At 53.1% G+C, this 13,963-nt stretch overlaps 1 protein-coding gene across 1 annotated transcript; it reads right to left on the minus strand.

Moving 5' to 3' along the window:
- Window positions 1–473: 473 nt before the first annotated feature.
- On the minus strand, window positions 474–7,510 carry LAESUDRAFT_642051 (uncharacterized protein; the record flags this gene model as incomplete). Its single annotated transcript, XM_040903711.1, has 9 exons — window positions 474–888; window positions 940–1,725; window positions 1,779–1,966; window positions 2,015–2,115; window positions 2,170–2,486; window positions 3,006–6,122; window positions 6,178–6,307; window positions 6,360–6,955; window positions 6,999–7,510. The coding sequence occupies 9 exons, from the start codon at window positions 7,508–7,510 to the stop codon at window positions 474–476; spliced, it is 6,162 nt and encodes a 2,053-aa protein (XP_040769099.1).
- Between the last annotated feature and the right edge of the window lie 6,453 nt (window positions 7,511–13,963).

Below are 13,963 nucleotides of genomic sequence, written 5' to 3' on the forward strand. Positions count from 1 at the left end.
AGGCGCCGGATAAAACAGAGTGGCTGGACCGTCGCGGCCACGTGATCGTGTTAGAGAAGGCGTAGCGAGGCGAGTGAGTCTCCGCCGTGCTCACGATAGCACATGCGTTCAGCTATCTGTGCCGGCTGCTGAGTTCAAGTTCTTGCAAGGTCCATCTGATGCGCGGCCCCCATCCCTTCAACAATATGGCACATATGAGCGCGATATTATATTTGATGATGAGATACGGATACAACTGTATATGTAGCGTATATGGAAAGTATAGATTCAGCGAAATAATCCAAATCTTTGTATAATCCGTGCAATGTAATCTGATGAAAGTAATACGGGACTGACAATTGTTAGAGGGAAGATGCGTATGGAAGATGTGCGAAACAATTCGAATCTCTACATGAATCCAAGCAGTCCAATTCCAATCCGACGAAACCGATGCAGACCGACAGTTATCAAAGCGAGACACGCACATCCGACATCTAAATCTTCACCTTGGCCCTCTGCTCGTAGGTCTCAACGTCGATCGTGTTCGTGCTGAGGAAGCGATAAATGTTGACAAGCTTCGTCTGCCCGTATCGCCTCAGCCGCCCGATCGCCTGCGTCTCGCACGCGTCGTAGATCTCTTGCGTCGCGGCCAGCAGCGGCGACAGGAACACCGCATGGTTGGCCGACGTCAGGTTCGCCCCGCTCGCGCTCTCGTCCATAACGTTCAGCAACAGCACACGCTCCTTGCTGTTCGTCTGGAATTGCTCAAGGCTTTTGCTCTTCTGCACTGCGGTTCCTCGGATCTCGAGGAACTTGACATCGTTCGCGGCGAGCGCCTCCGCGACCTTCTTCATGAGATCGGGGAACTGAACGAAGACGAGGACTCGTTCTTCCTTAGGTATCTCCTTCCTATAGAGAGGACTGATGAGCATCCGCGATGATCTGGAGATTGCAACTTACTTGACGAGGTAAATGACCTTCTCGAGCTTGAGGCCGTAGTGCTTGCCCTGCCCGTCGCGCTGCTCGTCGTCGACACCCAGGGTGTCGCCCTTTACAACGTTCAACACACGAGCGGCCGCTTTACATGCGCCAGATGCAGCATATACACACTCCTCCCTCTCCGCATGCTCTGTTACACACGCGATGCAGCCCATATGGCCACAAGACGAGAGCACCGCGACCTCCTCAATCGGGACTTGATCACGCCTACACGATGGGCACGACACTACAGGTGCCACATCGGCCTGCTTCTGCAAGTCCCGAACGGCAGTGAAGTATCGCAACGACCGTACGCGGCCCACAAGCTCCTTCGTCAGACGGCGTATCACATGGGTCTTCTCGCGGTGCTCCCAGATGAGCTGCTTAATGCTTTCCGGCAGGTCGTCATCCTTAGACTTGCCCTTACCGCGCGCGTCGACCTGCTTGTTCGTAATTGTCCGAAGGGGTGCAGCGACGTTCGCCTGATCGAGCAGCGTCCTCGTCTGCTCCGTCGCGTCCTCATCGCCGACGCCCTCGTTGCGCGTGACGCGGACGTACTCACGGAAAAGCGACTCGATCTCCATCTTGCCGATCTTCTTCTCCATCTTGAGTGCCTCCAAGATCATCTTCTCGAGCTCAGTCTTGCAGTCATCGAGTTGCGCGCACCGTTCGCGGACGATGACCTCGCATGCTTTCATGGCGTTCTCCTTGTCGGAGGAGTCGAGCTCAAAATGTGAACAGCGTTTGAGAAGGGCTTCTTCGGCAGTGCTGGAGAGAAAAGCTGAGAATCCTGAAAAATCCTATTCTATAAGACGACGTACCTGCTTTCTCCGAGTGCTTGGGCCACTCGCTTTTCACGGTCGCTTTCACTCTTCCTGCTTCGCTTGACGGTCATGTCTAGTGCACGAAGATGGTGCTCGAGTTCCAGGTAGATGGCACGCTCAGCTGCAGGCAGGTCCACCTTCCTGATTCCTTCGCTGGACAGGATCTCGTCGATCTCAGCAATGTTCTACCAAAGCGATTAGAAAAATGCGGCACGCAGAAATAAAGTACTCACTTGACGAACGAATTGATCCAAGAACGCTTGCCCAATTTGATGGCGATGAGCATGCCACTCGAGACTATGGACCTCGCGGAAAGAGTGAAACTTTTCCACAGCTGCAGTAGTTGTCAATACAAGCTCTCAGATACTAAAGAAAAACCAGTGCTCACCCGTCTCTTCCTTGCGGCGTTTCTTGACCTGAACCGACTGCCCTTCACCATCATCGTCCACGCCAAGGTGCAAGTTGAGGAATGCAGAGATGGTCTTGAGAGCGCGGAAATCGTGGATTGGGGGAGTACCAGAAAGCACCCAGTGTCGCTCCGCTGTGATGTTCGTTACCATGGAATGAATCTTGCCATCGAGGTACGTGTACTCGTCGACGACCTTCCGGGAGAAGTGGAACATTTCGAGAGGCGGCGCCTGCATCTTCGTCCAGTCTTTCTTCACCGCGGTCGACCCCAGCTCCCACGGGCCCTCGACTTCTTTTCTCTTCTTCGCCGGCCTCTCGCCGTCGTCCAGAGCCTTGCGCTTTTTTATGGCCCTCTTCGGCTTGTCCTTTGAAGACGACGATTCATCGACGTCCATAGCATCAGTGTCCGAAGTGGCCGCAGAGTTCCTGCTGCCCTTCACTCCTTTTCGTGTTGTTGATGCTCTGGACGACCTGCTAGAGTAGTCGTCGTCCGATGTGACGACGTCATCGATAGCCGTGTCGTCCTCGGACTGGGTCTCTTCCGCCGAAAACTCTTCGTAATCAGAGTCCTGCGACTTCTTAGACCGCCTGACGTAGACTGCCTTCTTCGCGGAGCGTCTGGCTTTTGGCTCGTCCTCATCCTCGTCTGGCACATAGTCGTCGTCAGACTGAGCCTGCTCGTCTTCGTCGTCGGAAATCATGATCGGGCGCCTCTGACAGCTTCGACGACGACGTGGCCTGAGCGCGTACGAGTCGTCCTCTCCTTCTGTCGCCTCAAGCGCGGAGGACGATACGATGCTCATCGCCGAAGGCGACTTTCTGAGCTTGGGCAGAGGAGGGATGACGACCTCCATGATCATCCTTGTTCGCGAGTTTTTCGTCTCTGAGGGTTCCGGCTTCGGCTTCGGCTTCGCAGCATCCTCTACGACCTCGACTGCCTGACGGGAGGTCTTACCCTTGAGTCGCTTTGCGGAAAGCAGGAAGTTACCTTCGTCCTCGTCTAGTACAAAAGACTTAGCATACAGTAGCAGGACACTAAATATAAACCTCATACCTAGCTTCCTGCCTTCGTTGATCTTCTTTATCACGGCTTGTGCACCCTCTTCTCTAAGCCGGTCGACTTGTCCACGGAGCGATGCAAGCACAGTCTCTAACCTCGCGTTGAAATATCTGCCTTCGTGGACAGGGAGACTACCACCGCCAGCGAAAATCTCCAGGTTCCCCAGATAGACGTTGCTTTGGAACAAGTTGGAGGCGACGACAACAATGTCTGCTTCCTGAACATCCTCGATGGTCAAGGAGTTCATGCTCGTAGCAGTCATGAGTATAATAACTTTAAACCGCTTTCCTGTAAACTTCTTCACCTCAGAGCCCCATTGTCTAGTCAGATGAGGAGGAACAACTACAAGGGTCGCCTTGACTGGGATCTTGCCCTTCATGCCCTCCATCTTCTTGAACTCGTCCTCGACGCTCTTCGAGGTGCAGTCAATAAGACCCAACGTGATGGCGGTCTTCCCATACCCAACCTCATCCGCAAGCACGCCTCCTCTGACACGAACCGGCCTCTGTGCACGGCCTTCCGCCCTCCATCCAAGCGGCTCCAAGATCGCATCCGAAATTTCCTCCTCGATGAATGGAGGCGCGTCCGGCTCCTCCTGCACCAACATCCACGTAAGCGATCGCAGCTGCTCCGGGCGCAAGTCGATGACGAAGCTAGGAGGTTGGGCGTGTCTTACGTCATGCCGGTTGCTCGAGAGCTTGAATTTCGGGAGGTCGATTTTCGCTGCCGGGAGGAAGTCGGTCGTCAAGCGCCACGAGGTCTTGATTTCTCCTGTTCGACCGGCGGAGGGAAGACGAGACATGGCCCGGTGCATGAGCGACGTAATATTCACACCGATGCGGATCACACCGACGCCACTTTTCTCGAGCTTGAGCTGCGTGACGAACGGTGCAGGGCGGCGCTTCAGCCTGCGCTCATACTCTCCAGCCTGCGCCGTGTCCTCAATCGCCACGATTCTGTTCTTGTTTTTCATCCAACGCAGGTCGGGCGCAGTGGGTGCGCAGCGCTCGCAGTTGACGTGGTCACATACTATCTCCGCGTCCTGCCAGTGGCCGAAGTGGTCGCCGACGTTGCGGATGCGCTCGATGAGCCACGCGAGGGCCTTGAACGTGACGCGCTCGTGTACCTTGTCGACCTCCTGCCAAGTGCCGCGCGGCCACTCGGGGCCCGCCTGGTCGAGAAGTGGGACGCGGCACACAAGGAGGGCGTTCGCGCTGGAGCAGGCGTCATTTGAGATGCTGACGTTGAGGTGGTCTCCTGGCACAGCGAAGTGCGCTTCGTGGCCGGCTACAGGCTGATTCGAAGCGTAAGCCTTAACATGGATTGATTTGATAATGATACTACTTACCGTCAGACGCGTCTCAGGCGACTCGACCCACCTCTGCGGAATATGGCACTCGATGCTCTGCTCTTCCACAGTGTCGGACTGCCTCCACTCCGAATCAAACTTGCAAACGAGAGGCCGAGTCTCACCGTACTCGTAACGCCGCTTGCTGATGGAGATCACAAAACAGTCATCCGCGGGATCTCCACACCGCGTTGGGTCGAGGAACAAGAATAGCGGCGGCAAGTGAGAGTCGCGCTCGTCAGACATCTTCTTATGCAGCGCCGAGTTCGCGGTGCCGCACTTGTCTAGCAGCGTATAGACACCCGAAATGTCCCTGTCGAAGTGTACCATGTCCTCCTGGGGAACGCTGATCTCCAACCTCGAGTTAACCATCTTGTCTCTGAACTCGTCGCCCTGCAGGCCAAGCTTCTGCTCCCACGACGGAACGGGCTCGCTACCAGAGATCATGATACGCACAGACGTAGTATGCGGCAGCGCAAAGTCCCAGCGCCCCGCACACAGCCCGCCCCGGCAAGCCATCCTGCCTACGGGGGTCTCCAGCAGCCTGCGGAGCTCCGAGTTCGCCGGTTCGCTCTCCTCCGGCTTTGCGAAGAGGCGCCACTCGGGCTGCTGGGGTAAGAGCAGAAGCTCGAGATACGCCACGGGTGACTGGTACGTCGCCACCCAGATGTCTTGTCGCTTGGGCTCGACGAACCGCAATTCGTGCTGGGAGACGCGGAGGACGGCTTCGCACCAGCTCGACCAGCGCTCGCTCGGGATAGAAACTCCAGACGCTTCCTTGAGGCTGTCGAGTAGCGCTTGGGAGACGTTCGACAGGGAGACTGACATGGGGAGCGTCGACTTGAGCTCCTTCGCAAAGGCAGTTGGAGGCATCCGTGGGTTTGCCTGGACGTCGATGGGCTCAGGGTTGTGCTCCGGCCGACCGCCACACTTGACGCAGGACGACGAGCCGCAGTCCTTGCAGCGATTTACCTGACGATCAGTAATGTCCTTCCGGCCCTCGCACTCGCACAGACGCGCGCTCTTCACCGCCTTGTCAAGAAGAGTCACAAGAGGGACTGCAGCGGTTGACGCCAGGTCCAAAGGCTGGTCCACAAGCTGGTCTACCCCGGAGACACGGTCTTCGATGGCTATGTCGTCGAGCGCCTGATCGACGTCCATCGAGTCATCCCGCACTTCGTCCCTGTCGACGTCCATCGACATGTTGTCTCGGGACTCGTACGTGCTCGTATCGTTGCCCTCTTTTAGCAGCTTCCTGCCCACGATGAGTGCGGCCATGATACACGCGCCGACGACAGTCGTGGACATCGCATTCCCCGCGAGGTCGGCGAGCTGATCCTCCGTCTCGCGCGTCAGGAGCAGCTCGTCCACGGGCAGACCCTGCATGGAGAGCGCCTCAATGCCGACCATAGGTCCGCCGCGATTCGTGATGTACGGAATCATGGCGGGTGTCAGGCATGTACAAATGCCGACTTTGTTCGACCCGATGGTCCGATCGACGTTCTGCGAGAGGTTCCACACTTGCCTGAATTGCATGTCAGTCTGTATAGCCGTGCAGTAGAGTGAGTGGCATAGCTTACGTTTTGTATGACGGATCGACGCCTTTCTTGGCAGACCGGAGGAGACTAATGTCCATCAAGTCCCAAACACGCTCTACTTGCCCAACTCCCCAGTCGTTCCACGCAAAATCTGGCAACTTACAGAAACCACCTGAAAAATGATAAGCACGCACCACTCAGCAACACGAGACGTGCAGACTAACCTTCGTCCCAGCTCGTTAGCGGGCGCTTCGAGCCGAGCTCCTCCTCCAGTCTCGCGCGTTGGTGACGGGACTCGCATCGGCCCCAGTCTGTCCGGCCTCTCCGTCGGTCGACTGCGTTGTAGCTTTCGGAAACGAGCTTCTCGCGTGCCTGATGGATACGGGGGTCGTCGGAGGGGAGCAGGAAGGCATCGAGAGTGGACGATGCGGGTCGCTTGAGCTTGTTGAGAAGCTTCGCCCACTCATCTGGAAGATCCGAGTTTCGCCGGTCGACAGCGAGGAGATATACACGGGTACGGGTATGAGGTATGTAAAAGTCCTTTGTATCAACTCGTAAGAACTGGGAACTATATTTGTTCTTCTCGAAGTATTCGACCACGCGCTCCCAAGGTGCCGAGCACACGTTCTCCAGAATGACCAAGGGTGGCCGGTGATTCTTCACCCAGGACATCATCCCCCGAAATGTCCTTCCAGACTCGCCATTCGCGTCGATATCTTGATTCTCGTTGTTGAGGTTGGAGTAGTCGACGCAGGAGGTACCCGCGATGAGGATGTCGACGTCTCCGGGGACGGGCGCTAGGGACCCGTACGCTGTCGTACTTCATGACAAACGTCAGGTCATATAAGATGAACGAAAAATACCTGGCGTACGCATGTGTGTCCCCAAGCTCACAGACATCACGGAACAGCAGGGGTGGTTGGAAGTTCCGCTCGATGTACGCCTGCTTGAAAGGCTCGATCTCGCACGAGAAGACGTGTTCGCACTCGAGATTCACGTCATAGTGCTGGAGTATGGATCGACGAATGAGGTCGAGCGCGAGAAGGGGAGACTCTGTGCCGGAACACATTGTGGCGACGCGCATCTTGCGGCCTTGCAGGTGCTGCGCCACTACCTTGATCTGGGAAGCGCGTGCGACTAGATCAGAGAAGATGGCTGGTATGTTATGGATTGGGGGCAGGTCCGACGCATCTGGAGCTGAGCTCTTGCTTGCTACAGCAGTGGGTTTCTTAGCTTCTTCCTCAGGCTCAGAAACCTCCGAGTCACTGAGCCCGCTGGCTGTGTCTGCGTCAGATTCAGACTTTGCGGAACCCTTGAATAAGGAGGCGATGGACTTTTGGCCATGAGCAGCAGCAGACCTTTGTGCTCGTGCCATGTCGAGATGACCAAAGGGGGGTGAGGAGAAAGGCGACGATACGCGTCGCGCGTGTAGGCGCTCAATTACGGAGCGTCACACTCGCGATCAGTCATGACGTGACATGGTCGTGACCGAACGTGTATGCGGTGCTTGGCATCCCTAGGGCCTACCACGATCTCTTAGCAGAGGGATATGAGTGAATGGGAGGTATGGGAGCTGGAACTGTGCAATAGGCCTAGTATAACGAGGAAATGTATTAGTATATACCTAGGCAACTACAGTACAATAGTATGTGTAAGATACTTTCAGGTACTAGAATGATGATAGTACTCACTGGGCTCCAATTCTCTGGTAAAATCAGGAATTGAAGCTCGGGGGAGAAACCATGTCTGAGACACATGCTAATGCCCGAGAAGTACACAAATGAAATAGTACTAGCTGGTAATTGAAATATAAGTCCACACATAACTTCATCTATGCACTGCTTTGTTCCGAATCCACGTTGCATACCTTTGACGTTGAATACCGTTTACACGGCAGACATGACGCGATTTATAAATGTGGAAAATCGTGTGGGAATGTCAGCTGATGTCTTACATTTGTGGCAAAGCTTTGCCAATTTAGCATTTAAACAGCAAATAGTGCACATTCACAGCCAAAGTGAAACATTTTCAACATGAAATGCCATGGTTGCAAATATCTGTCGCATGTGTAAGAAATCAGTCGACATTCACACACAATTTCCCACATTGATAAATCGCATCATGTCTGCCGTGTCAAACGTTAAACCTTCGCGGCGGACGCGGAATGGGGTTCATGGCGAATTTACACTCCGCGGCATACAAAGCATAAGATCTCGTGACTGAGCGAGTCAGATCAGGTGCGTTAATGAGTCGCGTGGGGCTCCGATATCGCGCCGATCGACCTGCCAGATTCCGTCGAGGCTGGCTTCCACCGATACCTTCCTGTAACAATGTTCCCTGTCCTCATCTCGCACACCTCTGATTCAGCTCACGCCATCTCTGTCTACCTCTGTATTACTCTCGTTACTCAAGACTGATGTAATGGTCGGCTCTTCTCCCGCTGGCTCATGGGCCTCCTACGGCTATCAGTCCACAATAGAACACGATTTGCGTGGCTGAGCATACGTTGCTCCAAAGGCCACTCCAAGTACCACAGAAGGAACATACTCGTTTCGTTTATATTTATTGCTGGATATGAACTTTGCACGAGGCGGAGTCGATGGCATATGCGTGACATGCAAGGACCATAATGTAAATCGCCATTGCTCGTACTAGTCCCTAATGCACTTCTTAAGGTTTTCTTACAGTGTTTTAGTGTGGCAGCGATGATGATGGCCATGTTGGAATTGCAGCGGCATGGGGCGATATGCATTGTTCTATAACATACATCAAAACAAAGATATAGGACAAAAGACATATGTATGCATAGCCTCGCGTGAATTAAAATGAAAAAATAGCACCGACATCTGCTCTGGGTCAACAAGAATAAACGCCACTTCGTTCAACTTGGACATGCGCACAAATGCAGAGTTGTCTGCGTCTATCCGCGCTGCCACGACCGCGTGTAACTTACGACCGCTATCAAAATGCACATCTTAAACAATCACTATGAATATCGAGTTGTGTGATTGAGTGAAAAGAGAAATACAGAGCCATCAATATGCAGAACAACCCAGCTTCGACTCAATTTCTTTATGACGACATGGTATACAAGACGAACCAGATGCCACTACTCCACGAAAAAGGTATGAGTACAAATGATCCGAGCGGCATATATGCAATAAACACGAGGATTTTACAAGAGAATATACAGAGCGACGACGATACTTCAGCAAAGCACAATCTCATAGGAGACAAGAACTATGTTGTGTTATCAATTCAGCAAATGCGAGAAGGTCAAGCAGCAACAGAGAATGTGTGCGGATGATACGGATGGGGATCCAATATATCCGATGCCAGTCCACCAAAGCTGCGCCGAACGACATCATGCTCATCCGAAGAGTCAAAACGCGGGACCTGACAGCTAGCATGCGACGAAGTGTACCTTTTAGATGTCTATACGACGGAAGGACAACGTAGGGCATCGAGAAAGCTAAACAAGCACGAAAACAGGAAAAGGGGGCCCACGGCCAATGCCGCGGCAAGCATCGGTTGGAGGATGATTATCAGTTCGTCTTGGAGTTCCTTGATGCGAAGTGCGGGTAGACCCTTAATGCCAAGGCCCAGGGATGATGCATCGTTGTTGAGATTGTCTCTGGTAGGGCCCTGACAGCGTGCCGCCGGACCGTCTCAGTCCCTCATACTCGCGTTGACGACACTTTCAACTCACCAACGTGAAGATGCCTCAATGTCCCTGCGCGAACTCCCCGGATGTCGGTTTAAGCCTACAAAAAGCCTTCATAAATTTTGGTGGAGCAGTCCTTATCTATAGAAGACGCGAGTGCTCTATGGTCGAACAGGGGGTGGAATCTTTGTCCGTAGCCTGAGCAGCAATGAGGTAGCGGTAAAGAGCAGCCAGCTGGACAAGGAGGCATCTTCAAGCAACATAGCAAGAGCGACTTGAAAAATCTGTTCAGAAGGACATCTACAAGACGTGTCCTCGCACGACCTGATGCGCAAATGAGACAACAAAGACTTCAAGGCCGCACGCTACTTCAAGTTTGCGGTTATTGCATAGCGTAGATGGGAGGAGGAACGGGCGTCCTAAGCTGTTTAGAAACCCATGCTATCGTGCACGATGCTATCGGTTACGGGAAATCGAGAGAAGCGGCTGCCTACATTTGGATGGTTGCCGTCCATTGAGGCGATGAACTTAAGTTCCGTGGCTGCGACGCGCCCCTCTCATTTTGCTTCCGCGATCCTCCCCCCCCAAAAAAAATGCTTCCGTGAACATTGCACAGCGGTCTTACCTCTCTGTTTGCACCTCCTCGGGCTTTGGCACAGGCACTGTCAGTAGCGATGTCGACCGCGGTTAGAACTATGAAGACGGGCCATCAATGTCAACAAGATGGGCGACATTGTCATTGATCAATTCGGCGCATGTCTTGTGGGTTGTCCGTGATACCTCTCGATCCGTCATTTTCCAATGGACTAGGACAGAATATAGATCTGCCTCAATCTACCTCCAAGCACGCAGAACGCGTATGAGAGTTCCTCGCTGCCGCTGTGGACGGCGCATTAATCCATAAACCTATTAGCAGCCCACAAATTTATTTCGGTATCGCGCAGCGCCAAAATATCATTTAACCTATCATTGTGAGCTTTCTTCGCACTTGTAGAGCTAACCATTTGTTTGTCAACGCTTCAACGGCGCTACTCCGCCGCGCCGCGGGCCAGCGACGACGATCACCGACGCAGTGACAGTGACATATCACGCATCACCCTGTCACATCACGAGCATAGCGCACAGACGCCCAACAGGCAAGTGGCCGTTTGATGGACACGACGAGCAATAGTATGATTCTCTTCCCGCATGGAGACTGTCAAAGTAAATAATGACAGCATGCACAAGGAATACGGAAGGAATGGGAGACATGGCAGAAGCGCCCTTGACGGCAAGAAGATTATCAGGAAGGCTCCCGACCTAGCAAGACCAGCACGTAAGAAGCTTCCGAGACCTCGATGGATCAGGTTAGCTGAGGCACCTCAGCGCCGCAGCCATTCCCCTGGCTATGCACGACAAGCCGGAATGAAAGAATACGGCAACCTCATAAGCCTCCTCCCGTCGGCTAATGGTTTCATTCATCTCACCTGCATCGAACCCACTTCCCCAAGAGGAGATCAACGGCATGTGTAGTACTCTGATGTAATCAAACGACAATGCGTGAGGCGCACGACGTACCTCTGTCGACCCGGCCGATGCAAGACAAAGACGTCGCATGCCTTAGGCTACTTGCAAAACGCAGAGCGCGTCCAGAGTGGCACCGGACATATTAGAATATTCTCTTCAGATAGCTTGCGATATCGACCAAGCGAGCTGCATGTGGAGCTGCGAGACACACCGTAGTCATACTCATTCAAGTTGTCGCCTACTCCTATGTCAAGCAATCATTTGCCGCGCAGCTTTGGCCATATGACGGGAGACTTTCGCATCCAGAAATCCTTGAAGAGTGCCAAAGAGCCGCTGGACGTGTCTAAGGGGAAGTTCAATAAACCGTCAAGTCAGCCTGGCAGAATTCGACGAGCTCGACAGCGATAGACGCCGCAAAGAATAACATCGATCATACGCCCGCCGATCAGTTTATTTCCTAGGCACGCTCGGAAGACGCCCGACGCAGACGGCAAGCTTTTAACGACAAACAAACATCAGATATCTGGAGGCGAACGAGCGTTGTGGAGATGGGCGCGCTGGGCAGAGCGCGAGAAAGTCCCACGCGAGAAAAGCTAAGTCGCGCATCAAGCCCACCTCGCGTCGTCGATGGCCGACATCGTGCCATCGCGTTCGCATCGTCCTAATATCTGTTCCTCGCACTTGCGACCACGTCGAGGATTTCTCGTGGAATCCGGCCTGCACCTACGATTCTACTTTGATAAATCCCTGGCCGCAAGCCGCCATGTCTGCTCGACACGAGACGCCCCCATCGCGCGGCGGCTCTCCAAGTTCAATGTCCCTCGCAGTTCTCGATTACACACCACGAGTTCTGACAATGCCAATGACCGTTATCCTCATTCACTATACTCGGGTTCCTCATCACCATCGCTTTGCACTCCTACCCTACCCACGAGATGTCCCTTCTTCCGTAATGTGAGCCATGAAAGCGTGCAATCTGCGTAGACGAGGTCGCATTGCATTTCTGATCCGCAGTGGACCGCGTCAGACGAGGATTATTGTTGTTGTGCTTCAGATTGGGAGAGACCTCTTGTTGTAGCGAAGACGGCTTTCTTTCCTTTTCCCTCACGGTCGATCATTGTAAAATGATCAGAGAACGCGCATCTCACATTCGCAAAACTGGATTATCCCGACGAAGTCAAGTTTTCGCCGTCGGGAAGGAAGCTCACTGGAACATGACGACCTACTCCGAAGCTGAATGTTGCAAACATTGCAAGCCAGCAGACGGTTGAAACGGCCTTGCGGCTGGTGAGTTTGGCTCTTGCGCAAAAGTGCTAGCGTGCATCTAATTCTTCCACAATCTTAAGACCGTCAGATCCTGCTTCGTCTACAATTCTGCCGCCAGCCGTAGACGAATAGAGAGTCGATGGCCCTTTACGAGCAAGCTTCTGCACGGAGATGATACACACTATCTACTCATTGGCTTGACATTCCCGTAGCGGTTCATCAACTCACTCGGAACGGCCTATCAATAAATCCGTGATCATCGACACACTTCAAGGTAGGTGATCTAGTCTCTCGATTCCTTGATCTCAATTGACGTCTTGCGATCCCGAATGTACTTTACAACCTGTCCTCGCTCAACATTACGTCTCGATTTGATTATCTAGAGTGTACTGCCTCAAGATGAGTGAAGGTTACAAGCGCGAGACTGAGGAAAAATGCAATGACTGGACAGTTGTAAGTGTACTCTAGCGAGTCGTCAGCATCTTGGCTATGTTTACTCCTATATTACGACAAGAGCATGCAGGACGCAAGACCAAGTTGATTGGATCGGGCGATTGTCGCCAACGACGTAATTACCGGACAGCGGTGGGTATACGCTGACGAATCATTCAGTAGTTGATTATACTGATATAAGGTGATATAGGATCGGAAGGGATATGGTTAACCGATGGGATGTACGATGGGATGTACGATGGGGAGGCGGAATAAAATCAGTATCAAATGAGAAACTCGGCCGACGATGCGAACCTGAGACAAGCTTCGACATCTGCAAGCAGTGATTGCGACGTTGAATTCAATGTGGCTTGGAAGGGCCAAATGGGTTGCGTGATCGGCATGGCATGGACCGGCCCTAGTAAGTTGGGATCTCCATCGCGATCGTTTGCAGTGAGTTCGCCAAAGGTGCTTAAGTACCCGGCATGGCAATAGCAGATGTTTCGTCGATCCTGCCAAACAATTGATAGCGCGCAATATGCATACAATGCGAGACATCAAGCCTCGATTTCATGGGGTTGCTTCGGACCCGAGAAGAGCAAGGCGTCGGAGGCGATATGAGCGAGAAATCCCCAGTCCTCCCCGTTCTATCAGTTTGAAGTCTCATGCAAGCTTCATGAGCCGAAGGTGTTAAAGATGCGAGTAACTGCTCATTCTACTCTCTTCCCCCCACCCCCGTCATCTGTCAATTCATTTTTCTTGAACCCCAGTATGTTGGCTGAGTTAATGGCCCAATTTTGGCAGATGCCGAGTTCTTCACGGCGTGTGATATTCGCGAGGCCTCTACGTACCGCGTAGACATACAGCACCACTCAGCCTGAGGGGAACTCGAGCGATACCCTCGCTGATGAGTTCGCTGCGAAACTCGAGAGATACAAGATTTGATTAATTGATTTGATA

The sequence above is a fragment of the Laetiporus sulphureus genome, assembly GCF_001632365.1.
Source record: "Laetiporus sulphureus 93-53 unplaced genomic scaffold LAESUscaffold_3, whole genome shotgun sequence".
Classification (NCBI taxonomy): Eukaryota; Fungi; Basidiomycota; class Agaricomycetes; order Polyporales; family Laetiporaceae; genus Laetiporus; species Laetiporus sulphureus.